This window comes from Cydia splendana, chromosome 8, assembly GCF_910591565.1.
Source record: "Cydia splendana chromosome 8, ilCydSple1.2, whole genome shotgun sequence".
Lineage (NCBI taxonomy): Eukaryota > Metazoa > Arthropoda > Insecta > Lepidoptera > Tortricidae > Cydia > Cydia splendana.
Window position 1 is genome coordinate 10,894,867 of NC_085967.1, and position 22,488 is coordinate 10,917,354.

General features: G+C 40.2%; 1 protein-coding gene across 2 annotated transcripts; it reads right to left on the reverse strand.

Moving 5' to 3' along the window:
* Positions 1-3,032: 3,032 nt before the first annotated feature.
* On the reverse strand, positions 3,033-20,873 carry LOC134793132 (carboxypeptidase A4-like). Of its 2 annotated transcripts, none has more exons than XM_063764693.1 (9): positions 20,078-20,873; positions 17,020-17,223; positions 15,234-15,493; positions 14,181-14,390; positions 13,800-13,989; positions 12,499-12,649; positions 8,246-8,435; positions 3,914-4,060; positions 3,033-3,591 (listed from the first exon to the last, which is right to left on the reverse strand). In XM_063764693.1, the coding sequence occupies exons 1-9, from the start codon at positions 20,679-20,681 to the stop codon at positions 3,376-3,378; spliced, it is 2,172 nt and encodes a 723-aa protein (XP_063620763.1). In that variant the 5' UTR covers positions 20,682-20,873; the 3' UTR covers positions 3,033-3,375. The 2 variants fall into 2 exon arrangements, with proteins under 2 accessions (XP_063620763.1, XP_063620764.1); XM_063764694.1 differs by having other exon boundaries at positions 20,090-20,872.
* Between the last annotated feature and the right edge of the window lie 1,615 nt (positions 20,874-22,488).

Genomic DNA, 22,488 nt, shown 5'->3' on the forward strand with positions numbered 1-22,488 from the left:
TTTTAAGCCAATCTGCAATTTGTAGAGTTTACCAGAGGTTCCAGGGGACTCGATCCTTTACTTCAAGACCAAGAAGCGGCCGCAGAAAGTGTACATCAGAGAGGGACGACCGCTTCTTTGTCACAACATCTCTCCGAGATCGACACCAGACAAGCATTGCCATCCAGCAGCGTCTGCGTGAGGTACGAGGAGTGGCTGCCAGTAAGTGGACAATAAGAAGAAGACTTAAGAAAGCGAACCTGATACCCAGGAGGCCCGCAGCGGGGCCCAGATTGCTGGCGCGACACCGTACAGCCTAAAGAGAGTTTTCTGAAAATCACAAGGACTGGACCATTGAGCAATGAACCCCAGTTCTCTTCTTGAAAGAGTGCAGAATGTGCTTGAATGGATGTGACCAAAAAGGAAGAGTCTACAGAAGGCCAGAAAAACAGTTAGTTCATTGTTACTTCTCCGAAAGGGTCGCCAATGGCGGTGGATCCGTAATGTTCTGGGGCGGCATTTCCTACGACGGGCGGACAGAGCTGGTTTTCGTGCCTGGCGAGGGCCGTGACAGTGGATTAACCGCTGCCAAGTACGTCACTGATATCCTGGAGGAACATGTTGTTCCTTATGCCGGTATTTTTGATGAGGGGTTCATCCTACTGCAGGATAATGTCCCGTGTCATACTCCTAGGGCCACCGCAGCCTACCTTCTCGAAGTGGGCATCGACACCATGGACTGGCCAGCGATGAGCCCGGACCTTAACCCCATTGAACACGTGTGGGACTACCTAAAAAGTAGGGTTTGGGAGCGGAATCCTGCCCTGGTCAATGTTGAGGTGCTGAAGGGAGCGTTGCTGGAGGAGTGGGGCGATATTCCTCATCATCACATTAAAAAATTGATGAGGTCTATGAAAAACCACTTGGTTTGTGAAAGGAAGGCTGTGGGTGGCAATACCAAGTATTAATTAAATAATAATAATCGATATTGTATTAAAAGAATGACTTTTATTCTTAAGTTTGCAGATTTATTTTTGGAGCATTATGCGCCTACTTTCAGTTTTCTGTTTTTTTGTAGTCTTCAGATTCGAAATTTCATTGTATTTGCCATTTTTCTAATGCGTTACATTATAAGCTTTCAGTTGATACCTAAATTTTCAGAATCGGGTATAGAATTACAAAGATATTGGGTGCAGACGAAAAAATGCAAAGTGATGCAATACTTTTGCACGCGAGTGTATAGTCTGTATCTTTAGGTATTTAAATAAAAGTAAACAAACCATTTGAGGGTACATTTTGTTTACTTTTATTTAAATACCTAAAGATACAGAGTATAGTACCTACTAGCACCCAAAAGAAAAAGATGAGTATAGTTTTCCTGGTTCTTACTGACTGACAAATTGGTTTGACCAACTATAGGTACATATTTGGCCATTTTGGAAGTCAGTATCTATTTGTTGCTGAGTGTACCTAAATTCACCCCTCAACTTAAGAAGTTATATTACCCCTGCCTGGGGTGCCTCCTACCCTACCGCCGCGACATTGGGTCACGCGTTTTCTAATGGCTCCTCTACACAATGGCCATGATGGGCAATAATTGCAGGTGAACCCGATCGTGTGGAGGGCTTATGCTCTGGTTTCCTATAGGATAAAGACATTTTTGATTTTTGATTTTGATGATAGCGGTGCCGTCATAGCGGTCGTCTAGCTCCGTACAAATACTACGACATCCATATTTAGCCGTATTATTTAGTATGGAGACGGCCGCTATATGACGGCACCGCTATCCTAGGAAAACTGATCTTTAATGACCTACAGACAGTGGCCCATGATAAACGATGATGGAGCGTAATCGCCATTCTGTCGGTTTTTGGGCAAACATAAAAGGAAGTGGCGGTCATGATTTTGCGCGTGCCCACACGATGGAATCGTCGCCCATTCTGTAATGGACCATCATTGCCGATGGTGTAGAGGAGTCATTAGAAAATATTTAAGTACCAAGGTATTTTGAAAGGTTTTTTTTTAATTTATGAGTTGAGGGGTAGACAGCCCAAATATGTAATATACAATAAGGAGAGGAAGTACAATGATGGGTGGTTAAGAGCGATCTCTTGCATAAAACTTTGAAAGTCTAAAAAGCAAAATATGAAGATAAGCGGGTTCCTTGTCTAACATTGTTTTTAATCATTTCAGATACCTACTTACTTATGCCGTGTTCTGATGCCGAATTCATTAAAGGGTAAGTTATTCTTATTTCCTAATTCGTATCGTATCGCATTTAAGCATTATTTCGCTTAAAATGTTGTTTTTTCTTTGTAAGTATGATGAAAAACCTTGTGTTAACTCTGGGAGTAAAAAAATATTGCAAACTCGAGTCTATATTGAATATATTATACCTCGTTAGCAAAATTTTAACGTAAAAGCTATTTGGATTCGGCCGCCTAGTCCACCAAAAATATTTTTAAAATAGTTAAAAGAACGATGTACAAACCTCACACTGCGAAACTCAAAAAATTACGTTTAAAAAAGCACCTGAATTAATTAATGCTTCTGTATTAACACCTGTGCTATAATAAGCACAATACGTAACTGCGTCGAAAATTTAAAGGGCCATATATGTACTGTAAAACATTGTACCTACGATACACGTGCGAATACTTATGTAATTCGCAACTCGTGTCGATTTAAAACACTCCCTTCGGTCGTGCATATGGTTTAAAATTCGCCGCTCGTTGCGAATTCCTATTTTTCGCACTTGAATCATATAACTATTATGTCATATCTAATGGGCGTTACATACCGTCATTAGGTAAATCTAATCAGTTTGTTGGTGTGATTAATGCATGTCATTATAAATCATCCTTTTGTGAATGACTACGTTGATAAATTTTGCATTTTCTCCCAGATTACGTGTCAAGATCTCAAAATGAAAGTGGGGCTTAAATTAGCTATACAATTAGCTACCTACCTACTTATTACGCATAGAAATATCCCAACAGTTTGTCACAAGGCAATATTAGCTTCCTACTATAATCAAAATAATAAAACGATAATTCACAAACAATTTTGTAATCATTATATTAATGCCATTTTCACAACAAGTTAAATGACGTAAATGCTTATGCCCGGTACATTAAGGCTAATTCTCTTCCACTAGGTCACAAAGTTGAATTGTCTGGACCGCACATCAAATAGCCAGTCAAGTTTAATTCACCTTAGCATTACGAATTTGACGCTTGTACCTACTTAATACTAACAATAATAAAAGTGGAAACAATTCGTCAAGTAGTTCTCCACAAAGTTTCTGAAACATGCAAAAAATTTGTCTTGTAATTCTCAAATAACGCGTTGCGCAATGACAAACGATTTTAATAGTACTTTTAATAAGTAAGTCATTTATGATCCAGGGCTTAAATTATCTACAATAGCTTTTACAGCCTGCCACGTCTCGCGGGCCGTGGATACTATCTGTGAGCCAGGCAGTAGGAAGCCGTAGGGCCCGAAGGAGTCGCGCAGATCCACGTGGTAGGCGAATTTGATGTTGGCGCGCGCTTTTGCCCAGTCGTGTGACATACCCGAAGCCGGCTGCCGAATCTCGGCTGCTGTTCCGACCTGCAGCAGAAAACATGTTCTTAGAATCTCAGGTCCCATCTTCCAGTGCAATGGCGCTGGTTGGCGGTCTGAACACCTAAGCTATCTGGCTGGCTACCAGTTGGTTTGACGTGTGAAATAGTGTACTAGGTGCATATATATTCAGTGCTAGCGCAGCGGTGGCCAGCGCTCATCTCTGCCAGTAGCCAACTCGGCACTAATCTCGCTTCCCTACCTCGATAAAGTACCTACATGGGTGGCCAGACTATAGTCAGTTGCCCATCTTCACTAACATACGTCGTCGTCGATACTACGCTTACGCTACAAGCGTACCCGTACCTACCTGATACTTAGTGCCGTACATATCAGCGAGCGCAGCGGTAGCCAGCTTGCCCATTTCCACCAGCACGCCATCGTCGGCAAACGGCGCGTGAGCGTGCGAGCTCGGCACCAGCCATGCCTGCGAATACGCGTGCAGGCTGATGTACACCTGGAACAAGTAAATGAAAAAATAACTATCCCTTTCTTGGCAACGTTTCTTTCAAGACACAGAACTGGATAATGACTTTGAGGTTTGAACTTCTGATTTCTACGGTTCTTTTCCAAGAAAAGGTGAAATGGCCTGCCTGATTGAAGCTTATTTAATACGAGTAACCAATTAAAATGCTGATCTTATTTCAAACCAACCAACCATCATTGTCCGTTTGTCTGTGCAGTAATAAGTATAAAAAATTCACAGATTTCGTGCCTCACACGACTATCGAGCACATTGGAAATGAATCTACGGAATTCGAAAAAATATTGTCGCTGAGCGACGAGAAAGTCTGGATAAGGAAAAAGTTACAAAATAAAACTACAACGTTGAATGATAATTATTTTATTCTTAGACTAACACAAGTATCCTGGACATAACGCATGTGAACAAACAAATTGCAAAATTTCCACACGCGTATCCAAGTTTGAATAATTGTCGCCGTGGCGCATAAGTATAGGTACATATTTCATTTTTCGATTAATAAGCAGGATATATTAATGTTCAAAGTACAAGAAAATTATTACACGGCAAATCCGTAGTCAACTCGAGAAGTGGTGATCGGCAGCGGCCCATTTGCTGCAAGATATGAAATTTTCTTGACAGCAGTTTGACGCGACGAGAGATGACCATAACAGCGTTTGTCTATGTTGCACCAAACCTGAGTTCCAATAGGTACTACCAGGGTTCAGCATCAGCTATCTTGGGTAATGCTCATCATGACGAATCGGGTGTCCAAAACAGCGTGTGCCTATGTTGCACCAAACCTGAGTTCCGCTAGGTACAACCAGGGTTCAGCATCAGCTCTATCTTGGGTACTACTCTCCTAAGTGCTCATCAAGACGAGTCGGATGACCAAAACAGCGTGTGCCTATGTTGCAACAAACCTGAGTTCCTTTAGGTGTACAGCCAGGGTTCAGCATCAGCTCTATCTTGGGTACTACTCTCCTAAGTGCTCATCGAGACGAGTCCGATGACCAAAACAGCGTGTGTTTATGTTGTGGATAGTGACCCTGTCTGCTAAGCCGATGGTCCTGGGTTCGAATCCCAGTAAGGGCATTTATTTGTGTGATGAACACTAATATTTGTTCCTGAGTCATGGTTGTTTTCTATGTATATAAGATATAAGTATGTATTTATCTATACAAGTATGTATATCGTCGCCTAGCACCCATAGTACAAGCTTTGCTTAGTTTGGGGCTAGGTTTGATCTGTGTAAGATGTCCCCTAATATTTATTTATTTATACCACCTACTCCCTCTCCCTCTCCCTCTCCCTCTCCCTCTCCCTCTCCCTCTCCCTCTCCCTCTCCCTCTCCCTCTCCCTCTCCCTCTCCCTCTCCCTCTCCCTCTCCCTCTCCCTCTCCCTCTCCCTCTCCCTCTCCCTCTCCCTCTCCCTCTCCCTCTCCCTCTCCCTCTCCCTCTCCCTCTCCCTCTCCCTCTCCCTCTCCCTCTCCCTCTCCCTCTCCCTCTCCCTCTCCCTCTCCCTCTCCCTCTCCCTCTCCCTCTCCCTCTCCCTCTCCCTCTCCCTCTCCCTCTCCCTCTCCCTCTCCCTCTCCCTCTCCCTCTCCCTCTCCCTCTCCCTCTCCCTCTCCCTCTCCCTCTCCCTCTCCCTCTCCCTCTCCCTCTCCCTCTCCCTCTCCCTCTCCCTCTCCCTCTCCCTCTCCCTCTCCCTCTCCCTCTCCCTCTCCCTCTCCCTCTCCCTCTCCCTCTCCCTCTCCCTCTCCCTCTCCCTCTCCCTCTCCCTCTCCCTCTCCCTCTCCCTCTCCCTCTCCCCTCCCCTCTCCCTCTCCCTCTCCCTCTCCCTCCCTCTCCCTCTCCCTCTCCCTCTCCCTCTCCCTCTCCCTCTCCCTCTCCCTCTCCCTCTCCCTCTCCCTCTCCCTCTCCCTCTCCCTCTCCCTCTCCCTCTCCCTCTCCCTCTCCCTCTCCCTCTCCCTCTCCCTCTCCCTCTCCCTCTCCCTCTCCCTCTCCCTCTCCCTCTCCCTCTCCCTCTCCCTCTCCCTCTCCCTCTCCCTCTCCCTCTCCCTCTCCCTCTCCCTCTCCCTCTCCCTCTCCCTCTCCCTCTCCCTCTCCCTCTCCCTCTCCCTCTCCCCTCTCCCTCTCCCTCTCCCTCTCCCTCTCCCTCTCCCTCTCCCTCTCCCTCTCCCTCTCCTCTCCCTCTCCCTCTCCCTCTCCCTCTCCCTCTCCCTCTCCCTCTCCCTCTCCCTCTCCCTCTCCCTCTCCCTCTCCCTCTCCCTCTCCCTCTCCCTCTCCCTCTCCCTCTCCCTCTCCCTCTCCCTCTCCCTCTCCCTCTCCCTCTCTCCCTCTCCCTCTCCCTCTCCCTCTCCCTCTCCCTCTCCCTCTCCCTCTCCCTCTCCCTCTCCCTCTCCCTCTCCCTCTCCCTCTCCCTCTCCCTCTCCCTCTCCCTCTCCCTCTCCCTCTCCCTCTCCCTCTCCCTCTCCCTCTCCCTCTCCCTCTCCCTCTCCCTCTCCCTCTCCCTCTCCCTCTGCCTCTGCCTCTGCCTCTGCCTCTGCCTCTGCCTCTGCCTCTGCCTCTGCCTCTGCCTCTGCCTCTGCCTCTGCCTCTGCCTCTGCCTCTGCCTCTGCCTCTGCCTCTGCCTCTGCCTCTGCCTCTGCCTCTATCTCTATTTCTATTTCCACCACCACAAGAATGCATAGATTGTCGAATAGTGCGTTATCTACGCCCGTCTCAAACAGGATAGATAGAGTTAGACCAAGAAAAATCTGCAGCGATTTTGAAAGCCCACGCAGTGCAAGTGTTATTCTGCCGTCATAATCCCGATAATTCACAACAAACACCGATAACGAACTCTGCGAAACATGAAGTCATAAATGTCCTGTGAAAAATGTCGTTCTGACTTTTTGACTATTTTAAGGTTAGGCTACAGGGCAAACCCTTAACCCGATCGTCTTTGTTTTAGGCTCAAATTGTAGCTGACTAAATTGTCCAGAGCCGTTTTTCTCAAATTTTTGATATCATTCTTCGTTTCCAAATTATCGAGCACCAAAATCAAAAATTCGGAAAAAATTGAATTTTATTTTCACTATTTCGACCATAACTTTTTTTGTTATTGACTTTCTCGAATAATTATTTTTGCACCTTATAGCTCTCGTGATTATGCGTCTTTTGAGCCTATTTTTTAATATCATATCTTCACAACTTTCCGAGATATAAGGGGATCGCACTTTTTCGTGAAATCGGACCGTATACTGGAGCGAACGAAAAGACATTTCCAATGTCAAAATAATAGCAATAACATAGGTTCAATCAGTAATATCAGAATCTTATTAGTCTTATTACGTATAAGTACTTACTTAAAACAATAACAATATTTGTATAGCTAGTTTCATTTGCATTGAAACCATTTTGTGCATACGTTACGTACCTACCTATTAATATTAGCATTTTATTTAGGTACGTTATTTAGGATAAGTGCAAGAGCCCTGCGGTAGGTGGGTAGATACCTACATTTTAATACTTTCATGAAATGAGTTGCAAACGGGGTCGAAGCTACTGGAAAACGTCAGTGATCAGATAATTACTACCAGTCAGTAAAAGAAAACCGTAATTATACGAGTGGGATTAATTACAGACAAGAAAGGTGAAAGATATGGCGCTATCGTTTGTTCGTTTAGTTAAACATGTATCTTTTATGCTAACAGATTACGTTGTCTTACTTATTTCTTCAATAACTTTATCAGCTGTAAGTAGTTAGTGTAAGACAATAACAATAAGTACAGTCAACTGTAAAAATATGGGTGCACAAATCATCTCAAAAATATGTCCCTTATGTCAGCGAATTAAGAACTATGGGACATATTTTTGAATAAGTTGGCTACACCCATATTTTTACAGTTGACTGTACTTATTGTTATTATCTTACACTAACTACGTACCTACCTAAGTCGGAATTAATTGCAAACCGAATTTAATTGACTTTACGTTACGAATTGATGTTACGAGTATTTTTTATTCAGTAGTTTTACCTATGTATATTTATTTCAAAGGAGGGTTCATCGTTTAGTTCTGTGAGTAAATAGGTTTAGTCGTTTTTAACCCCGCGATAGTTCCGTTTGCTTTCTCCGTTCGCACAGTATACACGTAACACGCGGTCCCCGTTATAACAGCCTTTTCATTTGATTACCTTTATCTGTCCCCTGTGCTCAGCCAAGAACTCAGAGACGGCCCTGGTCTCAGGCTCGCTGAAGGGATGGGGTCCAGCGTAGTTGTCCGCGCAAGGGTCTCGTGAAGAATCCTTTTCGCCCCAATGGTAATCCCAGTTGCGGTCAGCGTCCACCCCAACACAGTCTGTGCGCCCCCAATTCCATGGAAACCTGTTAAAGAGAAAGAGAACTACTTAAACATGTACCTACTAATAATAGTGCAGTGTAATGGTTTTCAAAAAATAACCTCGATAACTGGGAAAAACGTGTGAGTCATTACCTAATTTAACACATTCTGTAAATAGCGTTATTGTTTTGCTGCACGTCAACTTCTCTTCTCTATTCTTGCTTTTCGCTATCCTTATTTCTGTAAATTTCTTTTCCTTTTCGTCCTTGAATCTTCTCACAAAAAAGCAGTAGCTGGTCACTATGTCGACCAAACTGTGTAATCGATATAAAAAAACCTAATGTAACAGCCTCCTAGCCAAGTCACTAGTAGCCCGGCCTGCGAAGCTGGAAGTCCAGGGGTTCGAATCCTGGTAAGGGCATTTAGTTGTGTGTTCGTCACGAATGCCTATTTATGCTTGAGTTATGGATGTTATCTATTGTACGAGGATCTAAGTATATAATTTATCTCTGTAAAGTTTGTACCTATATCTTCGCCTTGTACCCATAGTAGGTTCCAAGCGTTTTTGCCTTGTTTGTTACTCGTTCGCGCAAAAACGGCTAAACATATAATGATGAAATTTGAGAGCTGGTTTTGATATACCTACCGTTATTATAAGGCTTGTTCATGTTACAAAGTTAGTACGTATAGTATGTAGTATGTAATCTCATTAATACTTAGATTAAGAAAATGTTAGCAACACCCTTCTGGGGTCCATAATGTGATACTTATACAGGGTGATTTCGGGGTCGTGGAGCAAGAGAGCTAGACATCATACAGAATCCAAAGATGAGCCTAATGATGTTGTTAATTATTGTTTATCACCAATAATGATGATTATTTGCCAGATGACAAGTAGGAAAAAACATTTTTGCATATAATTTGGTGACCCTACTCAATGTGACGTCTTGTCGCTTTCCATACAGCGTATGTCAAAAGTCATAGGGTGACCATAATTACTTAGTATAACATTAATTTTACTTGAAAAATAAGAATAATTCAAGTAATTATCTTTTAATCAAATACTACCATATGATAATGTGGATCATTTACAGAGCCAGAAAAAGTGGTTCTGGATCACGACCCCGAAATCACCCTGTATACTTTGTATTTTTTGTAACAACTTCTTACCATGGTGCAATAAACGATATGATTATGATTATGTAGCAGTTAAGCGTGCGGGTTCCAAATCAATAGTCGTGGATTCGTGGTTCTTCGGCTATACTGGTCTTTTCGAAGGCAATTGCTATCTGAGCTTCCAAGGCAGAGGGGAGACTATCAGACATTATTATAAAATCATATTCTGTACCCCTGTATGAAATATGAGTTCCAAGTAACACATTTGCATGAGTCGAGGTTTCGTATTGAACCCACGACTTCCGGTTTTGAAGCCACACGCCTTATGCCTCTGCCTCCAGCGGCCAGCGCTCTCAACCTGTTTAGTGGAAATGGTCTATATAAACATAGTTCAATGTTTATGTCTGTTGAAACAAGATAAGGAACTGTGTCCGGTAAGAAACAGTTATATAAATGGTGCCATCGCCACATATTCCACTAAAGAGAAAACTTCGCGGCCACGGCAGAATTACCTCTTGTAGCTACTTGTATTGGCAACGAGTCATTTTAAGATAAATGTATGCATATAATTCGTTAGAAAATATATTAATTAGTTATAAAACGCTAAGGTTGCGTCAACGAAAACAAACCGTATCGGAATAAGGACCTCTCCTTTTTGAAAAATAAATATAAGTCGTCTTCAGAAGAATTATTTCAAGACTTCAATAGAAACTTGGCTACACACACAGCATGCCAAAAATGTACCTACAGCGTGCCGCAAAACTGCATGACATATTCTGAATGGAATTCATTCATTAAAGGTTTGAATCTAGAATCACATAAACACACGGCTTACGTGGCTATTCCCGAAAGAGTGTGTTGGACTGGAAACATTCTAGCTCCGTACAAACAGCAACACTCCTAACTGTACATCGGTGGACCTTATTACAAAAGGCATAAGGTCAACCAATGTACAGTTAACAGTGTGAGCGATGGTACATTGAGCGTTGAGCCCGCTTGCACGCCAGTTATAAGTTTATAACTTATAGTAGGTACATGGTTCGTCACGAAAAGTTCAAAAGATTAGATAATTAACCCCACTTATTTTATCATCATTTTATTAGTGATAGGTAAAAAAAGCATTTCATACAGATTCCAATGAAAATATAAGTCATTTATTGTATAATAAGTGTATAAAATGAATACAAAACTAAAATTAACTACAACTAGAAACTAAAGCTAAAAAATTAAAAATACCTATCAAAATTTTGCGCCCTTGGTAAGGTGCCCATCACGCAGGCAGCGTTCCCGCGCTGGATTGCTATGGCCAATCTTTGCGCGAGAAAGCTGCCGGCGCGAGGGTCACCTGTGGCCTGCCTTAGGCGTTTGCTGAGCTCCTTGTGGAGCCCCGAGCGCGAATTTACAAAGCCTATACTGATAAGGTCCAGATGCGAACTGAACTGGATTAGCTTTTGTTTGGACAAAACTTGACCAAACCCTAATCCATTACAGTACAGAAATTTACTGAAATCGTATAGGCTTTATTGGCTAAAGTAATATGGATATTGTTGCTACAAATGCTAGTTTGTTGCGATCTAAAACTTGAATAATATTTTAGTAATGACTCCGATTGTATTGTATTAATTACCGTTCGTGCTAATTACTTAAAAATGCCTAATTTTTTTTCATCTAAGAACTATATCAGTTGAGATTTCTTATTAGGACATGTTTAGTGTGAAATCGTAATACAATTATAAGTCGACTGTATTTTATAATACATTGGTACATAACGAAGTAGATGATTTATTTAAGGATCAAGATTTACTACGGTATTTTGCCTTTTCTCCGATGTTTTATTGTCCGAATTTCACTTGCCAGACAACTTTTCGCAGATGATTTACTTTGGCAACCAACATTCGCCAAATTTTCATCATGACAACGTTTTACTTTATAAAATTATTGTTAAGTAGATTATTATTACGAGTATGTGTACAACGTTTGGAGTAAGTACATTTCTTTGGTCAAATCATTCAATGTGCTAGATATTTATTAATACGATATCGTCTAGTCATTTGACAGAGTTCACTGAGTCAAGATAGGTGCGACGACGAGCGAAGCGAGGAGGAGCGTGTTAGGTGAACTGCGACCAAACAGCGAACCGACTTTTTTTTACATAGAACGACTTTTCTGGCAACAGTTTATATTCCTGGGGGCTGCAATTCTAACCTAAGCCACTTGTCTGGCAACAGTTCATTTTCTTGAGGGTCGCAGTTCTAACTTAACCTAACCCACATTTTTGGTAACAGTTCGTTTTCTTGGGGATCGCAGTTCTAACCTAACCTAACCCACTTTTCCAGCAACATTTCGTTTTCTTGGAGGTTGCAGATCAAACTAATCTAAACTACTTTTTTGGCAATTTACATGAATACTAGGTGAATCATGTGCTCCACTAGGAGGTCACGACCCTCAGCACTGAGGAGTACGAAGCAAGGAGGAGGGAGGTGAAAGGTAATTTAGTAAAAAAATAATGTTGAAATCAATATTCAGTGAACTGTAGTGTCGTACATACAAATAATACTCGATGAATAATATTGAATAATGACGGCGAGACTCCGCTCGACTAGGTATTGTGAGAGCAGTAATGTTTAAATATATCGCGACAAAATCTAAACCATTTGAGTAAATGAGTATTATTAACATTTTGATATCACATTCAAACGTGACTGAACTTACTAAACTCGACTAGGTTTTGTCGTGAATAATATTTGAAAATATGTATGCAAAAAGCTAATCCATTTCAGCGACTACTTTTTACCGAAACGGTATAGATATTGTCAAGTAATATGCATAAACAAAAGCTCACCTATTAGAATCTGAGTCGTGACTGAAATAGTATAGCTTTTGTAAATTTGCGCCCCGAGCCCCGCTACCCCACGGACCTAGTGTCTGTACGCCGAAGGCTACAAATTCGTAGTAAAAAAATATATTATGTAAATCAATTGTATTACTAACCAGCCGATATAATAGTCCTCAGATTGGTCTTGAAGCCGAGACCGCGTTTTCTTCCACAGTCGGTCGTGCGTGTGGGAATGCTCGTAGCCGTCTGGGTTTAACACTGGCATTATGTAGAAGTCGGCCTGTTTGAGTACATCGAGCTCTGCGCCTGATGCAATGAAAAGAACCAAAATCAGTCCTCGACATACGTGAAACGAAAACAAGTCTGTCTACCTAGACATAGAGGTAGATACAGTCAAGGTATTAAATATCGACACGAACAGGTGCCATAAATATGTAGGTACCTATCGCGCAATACTGATTGCCCTACATTAAATTAGTGTGTACCTACATATTTTTGACACTTTATCCGTGTCGATATTTAATATCTTGCTGTATACATATTATGATATTACCGATAACAAAATAATTCACACAAAAAATATGTAAGAATTTAATACACTCACTCAAACTTTTTTTTGTCTCACTTCTGTTAGAATTTAAGGTACGAAGATGATATATGTAGGTAAGTATGTGTGTATTGTGGCAAACGAATAAATGGTTTATCTATCTATATTTTCTAGTTTCTTACCGTTATATGAGTTAATATGGCAAGCAATATAAAATGCTGAATAATCGCAGAGCTAATAAACACTAATTTAGCTCGTAAAATTATCATTAACTACCTTGATACACACATAGATGCACACGATAGCGATCTTTACATAAAACGTGTACAAACGGTTTGGCATATCTACCTATACCTACGTTTCTCTAAGTAACTATATTCAAGCTACTGGAGCGGTACCGGTATTTTTATTAAATTATAAATTAAAAGCCATACCTAAAAATTGTCAGTAACTTAAGTATATGAGAAGTTATAAGCAACTAAATACTAGGTATGTATTTCAGTAATACTTAATGTCTTAGATTAGTTAGATTGATAGGTAAGCTGAGCTGATGAGATCTAGCCGGTTTCGGTCACAGGGACTGCATGTACTGTGTTAAGTGTCTTAGGGTCGATACAGACGGACTGCAACTTGTATAGGAAGTGGGAACTGATGCACGCCGACGTTGCAGTAAGATTACCGGCCCTTAGATTACCTATTATAAGTGCGCTGGCACTATCTCGGTGCACATCATTCGGGCCCGAAGGCTTGCATCTTCTCCTTAGTGACTTACCTTCTAAATGAGAAAGAGTGAATATCCTTTGATACCATCATGAGGGTAGGAGTGGCCTCTAAAGCGTTCCTGCTTCGGAAGCTGTGTCGGGTCGCGTTTCTTCTTTCTTGACCTAAATTGCTTTGATTAGTAATTACCTAGGCCCTTTTCGCCTTCAACTAGTGCGTGGAGAATCCAAGTAGCAACAGCGGGCGCAATCCACTCGCGAGCGTGCGCTCCTGCCTCAAGCCACACTGCCGGCTTCATTCGAGAACGCAACTGCCATTTCTTTTTAGGATCCTTAGATTTTATTCCCGCCGATTGAGTTTCATTCGTTGGAAGTGAAATCTGAATAAATATAAGAAAATTTTAGGTCTTACATGGTCATAGTGATGATAGATTATTTAAATTTTTAATTTCGATCCAGGATAGTAATATATTATACAATTATATTATTTAGTAATGTAGGTACAGGTAGGCAGATAGTGTGTCTATAATGTATTAGTTACTTATAGATAAAACCCTGTTTGTCTCAGTACCTTCACAGCTACCAATGGTAGTCCCTCGGAAGATCGCCCCAAGGGCACTAGCTCGATGAGGTCGGCATGGAGATGCTGCAAGTACTCCAAGTAACGCAGAATGTCAGCGTAGCGATGGTATCGACGCCAAGTCATGGGGTGCCCTCGCAGCTGTTCCAACTCCAGTCTTTGCTTCTTTGACAGTCTGGGATTTTCATATGTTATCGCTTTCTGTGACACGTGACACAAAAATATTAACAAGAAGATTTAATTCTAAAAAATATTTTCGGTCGTAAGAACAGCGAGGTAATAAATAAGAATACATTAAGTCACTGAATCTTTTGTAGACGACCTATGCATATATGCACTGCCACCCTTTTTTCTGAACACGACTAGAGTTAGACCAAGATAAGTCTGCAGCGTTTTTGATAGCCCAGACTGTGCAAGTGTTATTTTAGACGTCAAACTTCTATGAAATTATGACGTATAAATAACACTTGCACGGTCTATGCTATCAAAATCGTTGCAGAGTTATCTTGGCCTAATTCTACCCGTAGATTAACTTAGATATCCACCAATAGTTTGGTCTGTACGGTCGTTGTTGTTTGACGCCATTGTCGAGGACTAATAAGGTTTTATATATAGCTGTGGTCAAGCAGATCTTGTCAGTAGAAAAAGGCGGAAAATTTGAAAAATGTAGGCGCGAAGGGATATCGTCTGATAGAAAATTTGAATTTCGCGCCTTTTTCTACTGAAAAGATTTGCTTGACCATCTATAGTATTTATATTTTTTATACCTTTTGTCTATTTTTCATTTATTATATTGTTTTACATTTTGTTTTGCAGTTGTCCGTAAATGCTCTTTTATTTGTGAATGCCAGCTTTTTCATTCGCTCCTATATTAGCTATCGAATTGGTTAAATGTCCTCGATTCCGGGACAGCCATTATAAAACGATACACAGAACATTTTGGAACTATTTTTCTTCTAATACCTATAATGCCATCTAATTCATTCATTTAAAATTATTTTAAAGATTTGTATGTACATAAACAGTAAAAGTTATATCATATACCTGCAAGTCCCAAATAACTACATCAAAGTCTATTTTAGAGGATTTCATGTGATCTTTGACGTCGGCGAGGAGGTCTGGCGGAACCAGCAGGTCGGTTGATCCGTTTAGCGAGGGCGGAGTCCACCACATGAGGTCCGAGCCCTGGGCCTCCTCTTGCAAGTCCAGCATCTCGCGGACTTTCCACTGAGCGTCTGGGTACGCTCTCAGTAGTTGAAAACCTTTGTAATTTTTCTTCAACGACTTCTTGGCCGGCTTTTTCTCTATCGAAAATAAATTAGACTATTAGTATTCTAATACATATAAAATTGGAAAGGATTATTTAAGGTAAGTACGGGCTTGTTATATCATTATCATTATCGACCATGTCTAAGTAGACATGGCCAGGTAATCTACTTAGTCCGATCTAAAAGCAATTACATCAGAAGAAAGTGAGATGCACAGAATCGATTAGGTTTGTTTTTACTCTCGTACTACAATGTATGTGCATGGATTGCATTTTAATAGGTCGGGGAAAGAGTTTTTTCGTATGTACCTACCTAATACAGAAATTCAACAAGAGAAAGACGTTTTCAGCACACCAGCTCGGAAAGGCTTAATTTGCACTTCAAATACGGATACTTACTTAGCAAAGTTGCACTTTGCTATTAGTAATTCACATGTGAGGCAAAGTAATCAAATCCAAATTTTGAGTTGTTTTCTTATGTTTGCTGGTAGAATTGACTTTTAAATGATGATTTTGGATGATAAATATTTAATAACATTCATTTGAATTTGATTTGGTTTGATTTTGTTTGATATTTTAGATTTAATATTTGCTTCGGGTTGGTGTGGTGAAAAATTTTGTTTTTCACTCGGGGGCAAATTTTGTTTAACCCTCGTGCTTTGAAACCCTCGCAACGCTCAAGATTCCATTTTTCGAACCACTCGCTACGCTTGTGGAATTTTGGAATCTTTCGCTTGCTCGGGTAAGTCGGGTATCAATATTAGCACGAGCGGTTAAAAAACAACTTTGCCCCCTTGTAAAACAAATAACTATTTTAACATAGTTTGTTTACACTTAGTTATAATGTGCCATTACCCTCAATAACTTATTGTATTGCCATTTTTAGGTAGTGACTTATCCCATTGCTGTAGCAATCTTGGGACTTCTGCTCAAAAAACTGTGACAAGTACTTTTGGCGGTCATCTCGTGACGTTAACTAACACTACATAAAGAATTCTGAAGAGACCGAAGCAGGTGAAAATCTGTATTACGGCCGATGCATAATTAACACTTCTCAATCAAGGTCTATATTTTTTTGTCTAATTGCCTGAAAGATTTGTGACGTATAACGTTGTACACGATTTATCAGGCACAAATTTGCGGCTTGTGTCACATTTTTTCCTATTATGAATTTAATTACAAAATGTAGTTACAGAATTTATTTCTTAGGGTGGTATTCCACCTGCCCAATTTCTTTGTCCAATGTTAGTGCGTCTCGCGCTCTTATTAAAGCAAAATGTGAGACGCATTACACATTGGACAAAAAAAATTGATAGGTGGAATACCACCCTTAGATTCACTCATTTTGGCGGACAGAAACAGAAAAACAATAGTAAAATTTCATTCAGTTTTATTTATATTTTTTTGATGTAGTTTTTTTTTTAATGAATGGTATCAAAACCAGCCAGATACAACAGTACATACAACCATAGAGTTTTTACTACAACTTTACAGTTTACACCTAGGTATAAAAACTTTTTCACCGAACCTAATAAGTGTACCTATCTATGTTTAGGTTCTTACTTTCATTGACAACGTATGCGCCGTCGTCTTCTTCCGAGTCCAGCAACGTTTGAAACCAACCACTTGTAGAAGTTGTTAGAGGTGCGTTAGTGGTTGTCGATGTGGTGGTAGTGCTTTGCTGTTTTTGTTTTGATTTTTTTGTCCACCCACCTCCAAACCAAGGTGTTTTCATTGTAATCCAATTATATATACTAGAAATAATACCTGGAAATAAAAATAATTTCAAGTTTTACAATAACAGCCTTGTGATGATGACGAAAAATATCAATATTTTGCCAACTATCATTTCAATTAAATTTCTTACACGTCTCGTAGGCTTTATCTCAAATTCTTAGAGGTACAAAAATTTCAAAAGGAAATTGCCTTCTTTCTCTAGTCACTAGGTCGTAACGTTATGTCAAACAAATAAAAAGAGTTAGTTAGAATACCGCCGGTGCCTTACTTAATTTGAAATCAAAGATTGAAATTATAAGATGTAATGTTTTGAAAAGATGTGTCCCGCCGAGTTTGTTGCCGGTTCCATATGGGGTCATCCATTAATTACATCCACTCAGTAACCGAAAATGTATTTAAATTATTTTATTTGCTATACAGTTAAATAACAAGTTTTTGAAACGATAATCGTTTTTATTCGTTTAATTTTATTTCTTAATCAGTTTTGGGTTATAACATTACTAATATTTCTTTTGTCAAAAATATTTTGATAAAATATTAAATAAATATTTGCCGATTTCGTTGAAGAAATGTGACGTCACACCAGGGGGGAGGGGTTTGCCAAATGTGACCAAGTGTGACAAGGAGGGGGGGAGGGGTAAAAAAACCTAGAAATTCGTGTGACGTAATTAATGGATGACGGGGATTGGGATACCCTCCTCCAATTGAGGGGGGACTTAAATCTTCTCGAGGCAGAGGTGTTGGGAATGTAGCCGGTGTAGCTTTATTTGACGTTCATAAGCGCATTGTATTAATATGCCTACTTGAATAATAAACTATCTTTATTTTTAAAAGGATTTTGAAAAACACGGTGTATGCACAGTCAAACGCATTTGTAACTATCTTCAAAAACAAAATATCCACAGGTACGATTAGGGTTGCCAACCGTACTATATTATATAGTATTGTACTATATTTTGGCTCTCTGTACTATATACTTTTGGAAAAATATATAGTACGCTAAAATACTATATTTCCGATTAAACGTATATTACACTCATGTTTAGTATTTTATCTAAAAGTACTATATTTTTTTGAAATGTACTATATTTTTGATGCCTTATTCTGGAAAATACCATATTCCACCATAAAAAAGTTAGCAACCCTAGGTACGATATAACCGACGCTCCCCTATATTGCTGGGTAATTGTGATAATGATAATTGATAATTCGCTCTTTGGGACGCCGTTTGGCACGATTGTTCGTTGGATCATAGTTACTAAGCTGATCCAATGCCACAGACGCGAGATTAACTTCTGGTTACTCCCAAAATTAGAGGGGAGGCGTGCTCTATTTCTACTTTTTATTCTATATTATGTTCTATTTCGATATAATTTTCTACTAAATTAAGAACGAGAAATTAATTTATGCAAGGAATTAATCTCGTGGCGAGGGCGTTAATTCTGCTTTGTTACCAACAAGGGAGTTGAATTCATTGGGATTAGTTTGGTCGCCAAACGGGTCTTCGAGCTTTTTAAGGATGAAACAGGGAAAACGCTAATATTACTACTTACTATAGTACCTAAATACCTCCATTGTAGTAATTTAGTTAGTTTCTTTGCTTGACTATGACTTTATAGTCCCACGAAATAAATGATTCAAGTAATTTGTGGTACAAATCAGTGTACATAAACAAGATGACTCGCGCATGTAAGAGTAGAAAACCGGTGCGCCAGTGGGGCAGGCGGGCCAATCTCCACCAGAGCGAGAGCAGGAACAATTTAATTTCGCGCCAACCCTCATCGTTTTACCTTGTCTAGCGAGTAGGTTTAGATAGAGACAGATGAGACCGACAGCGGGAAAACGGGCAGGTAGCTAATAGCGCGTGAGAGCCTGCGCGAGCGCAGGCGCCGGCAACTGGCGGTTTGCAGTTGCAGATCATTTTCCGCATAACTCACTGATTGGCCACGCGATAACAGCCGGAAAGTCACTTGAAACGACCCGTACGTAGACCATAATCACATCTATCCTTGACACTACTTTCTCGGCATGTCTTTTCCGGTATTTTAGACAAATAGGTATTTATTTCAAGTCTTACGAGTAGACAGATACGTATTTGTTGTTTATACGAGACCGATTTAAAAAATACACATCTCGTGTAAGATGTGACATTATCATTGATGACTACTAAGTTGGTACATTTACCCAAACATACCAATAATTGTTTTAAGAATTTAGGTATACCTAAATATGAAAAATATTCGAGATATGTATTCGCATCATTGATGCACATACAACTATATGCTAAAGTTATATTTATTATTTTATTTAACAATTTGTGTGCGAAATAGTAGTATTTCATATTTATATAATATGTAATTTGCTGTAAATATGACAAATACAAACGGGGTACTTGTTCTTCAAAACTTCCTTGGCAAATTTGGTTTTGAGAACTCGAAAGCCTGGCCATAATACCCCAACTTGAACTGGCCATCTCTCCTTTTCGTCCGGGAGAGAAGACCACGCCTAAAATCAAAACAAGTTGATACTCGAACTTCATTCTTATTTAGGTTAGAACAAAACTACAACCGTATACTTTGCACCAAGCAAATAACACCATTAGAATAAGACATCACCACCATGTAAAATATGAACCCTCCAAGAAATATTTGCACTAGTCAATAACAATCAACAAGTATTTTACGTACTTTTACAATTTTTTCTCCCAAAAATTTGGCCACATTCTTGCTCCCAAGCATGACGTGAAGCGTACTAAACAAGAACTAGGGACATCTAGCCATCAGAACCATGAAATATTTCGATGGGCAAACTCTCCCTTATGGTCATCTACCCCGGAATTACCCGTTATTACTTATAATTCTATATATAGGACTGAATTACCCACCTATAAACCAACCTGGCTTAGCTTGCTTCTTTGGCGTTTTTTTCACTTTATCTGTGTTAAAAAACTCAGATAACCATCCAGATTTCTTAGGAGGGCATATTTTATTATTATTTGCGGTTGATTTCGTTGGCTTCGGGGTCCTGCGAGCCACAGGGGTTGGACGACGCGTTGATGTCGGCTTCTTGGTTCGCACTGTAGGGCGCCGAGTGCTAGTTTGACGATAGGCGTCTTGGGCTGACCCTCCTATCCATTGGTACTGCACCCCCGTTGCCAAATCGGGTCGATTATGCTGCACTTTGACAGGTGGCCGTTTAGTCACTAAGAAGTTTGTGTGGCTTTCAATGTTGATTGTTGTACTTTTAACTACCTTACTTTTATTCTCACTATTTGAGTCTTTGTTTACAGTTTTATCATTTTTAAGTCTCACTTTGGTCGGTTTAGGGGTACGTGGACGCGGTAAAGGAGTCGTCTCGAAGGACTCCTCGGTGTCGTCCCATATTATCAATGGGTCCAACGATTCCGAATCCGAGGAGGAGTAAGAAGGTAGGCGGCGAGCGACGACCGCGCACGCCAGCAGCGCAAGCAGCGTCAGGCGACGCGCCATGTGAGCCACGCGAGCGTGTGTACATGGCGAGGTGCGAGCGCACTGTACCTACCCGTGCCGGCGAGGTGTGCGCCGTGTGCGCGCCTGTGCAACCACCTTCCCTGCCACCGCCATTAAAGCGACAATGTCGCTTTCAACTCGCCTGCTAACACTAGGTCAAGTCGCTCGCTTAGGTTCTATGTTATTATTTATTCTCTTTAGTACCTACTTATCTAGCCACCAAATGATTTTACTGACTTCCACAAGGTTACAAATAAACAGCATTTCTGCGGATATAAATGAAAGTACGTAATTCGCATACGTTGATTACGATTGCATACGTTGTCATTGAAAACTACTGTATACTGACATGCAGTGCGTAAAGTAGATCATTTTCTATGGTCCATTTCCCGCGCCTTGGGCTAAAGGGGTGTTACTTCACGAGCGTATCATCTATAATGGCATACTTGTAACTGGTGACATGCCATTGCATGGTATGATGATTTGCATTATAGAGCTCTATATTAGTTATTATTTGCTTTCCAAAAGAGAACTCAAATTGAAACTAGTACAGCTGCATGTAGATATCTATCGACATATACATAGTGTAGGTAGGTAAACTAGGTATAGGAATCTAGCATCTCACAATTCATGCTGCTGCATGAGACACATTAAAACCATGATTCATATTTTAAAGGCCCTTTATTTTAATGGAAACTGAAAGTATTTTCTTATATTTAAATACAAGAAAATTAAGTTCTTCCATCCAACACCTATGCGATACAGCCAGAAAATGTTTAGATTAGTGTGGCAACTTCCCACGACCTTAACTCCTTTAATGCCTTTTTAGTTTTACTCACTTTAAAGCGTTCAATTTCGTAAAATATCTTTACAGTACAAATGGTCCTACTTTCCCGCAAGAGCACTTTCCGTGCGTATGTCAAAAGTTTAAAGGACCATATGGTCCATATGTACCTACTGTAAAACGGTGTACGATACACGTGCGAATAGGTAGTTCGCAACTCGTGTCGATTTAAAACACTCGCTTCGATCGTGTTTTAATTTATCGCCACTCGTTTCGATTTCCTCTTTTCTGCACTTGTATCGTAAATAACCATTTTAGTTTAGACTAGAGTACAGTCACAGGTAAAGTGATAAATTATGATAACTCCAAGTTTATGAAATAATGATGTAATTTGATTGTTTTGCGTATTTAAATTATACCTACGTTTTAATCATTAATGAAAATTAGTGTTATGAATTATAGTACCTAACCTACTTATGCATTTCCAGCGATGCGTAATAACATTATGCTGTGCGTTTTAATATAATAATCATGCGTCAAATTGTTATACGCGTCTAAAAGGATATTTTTCACATTCCCCTATTGTGAGCAAATGTCAGAGGCAGAAAATACCACTAGACATAAGTTAAATATATCTCTATATAATCTTTGTACATATAGTAGTAAGTTTAGTATAATTGACACTAACAATTTTGTTAGTAAATACCATATGCCTATGGTGTTTTTGACTAAAGGCAAGTGTTGCCTTTCAAATTATTACAAAAGGCAAATAGCTTTATCGCTATCATATTTACTTGACATTTCTGCCAAGAATTTGGCAGACAATTCTGCTCCTATTGAGCAGCCCAGTATGAACATGGAATTGGTTCCAGTCATAACCAATGATTTAATAGATTTAAACTAGGTGTTAAGACAAAAGATTCTGTCTCTGGCAATTTAGTTTTAAATAAATATAATGAAAAATACTGCAAACATGGAAAGTATATCCACCTGGTGCATCAAAATATTCAATGTATTAGAGGA

Coding starts and splice junctions, on each gene's coding strand:
- LOC134793132 (XM_063764693.1), bottom strand. CDS start 20,681: ATGGCGCGTCGCCTGACGCTGCTTGCGCTGCTGGCGTGCGCGGTCGTC. Junction 12,650..13,799: donor TGAAGGCGAAAAGGGCCTAG/GTAATTACTAAT, acceptor TCATTGCATCAG/GCGCAGAGCTCGATGTACTC. Junction 4,061..8,245: donor AGCACAGGGGACAGATAAAG/GTAATCAAATGA, acceptor TACTTGTTCCAG/GTGTACATCAGCCTGCACGC.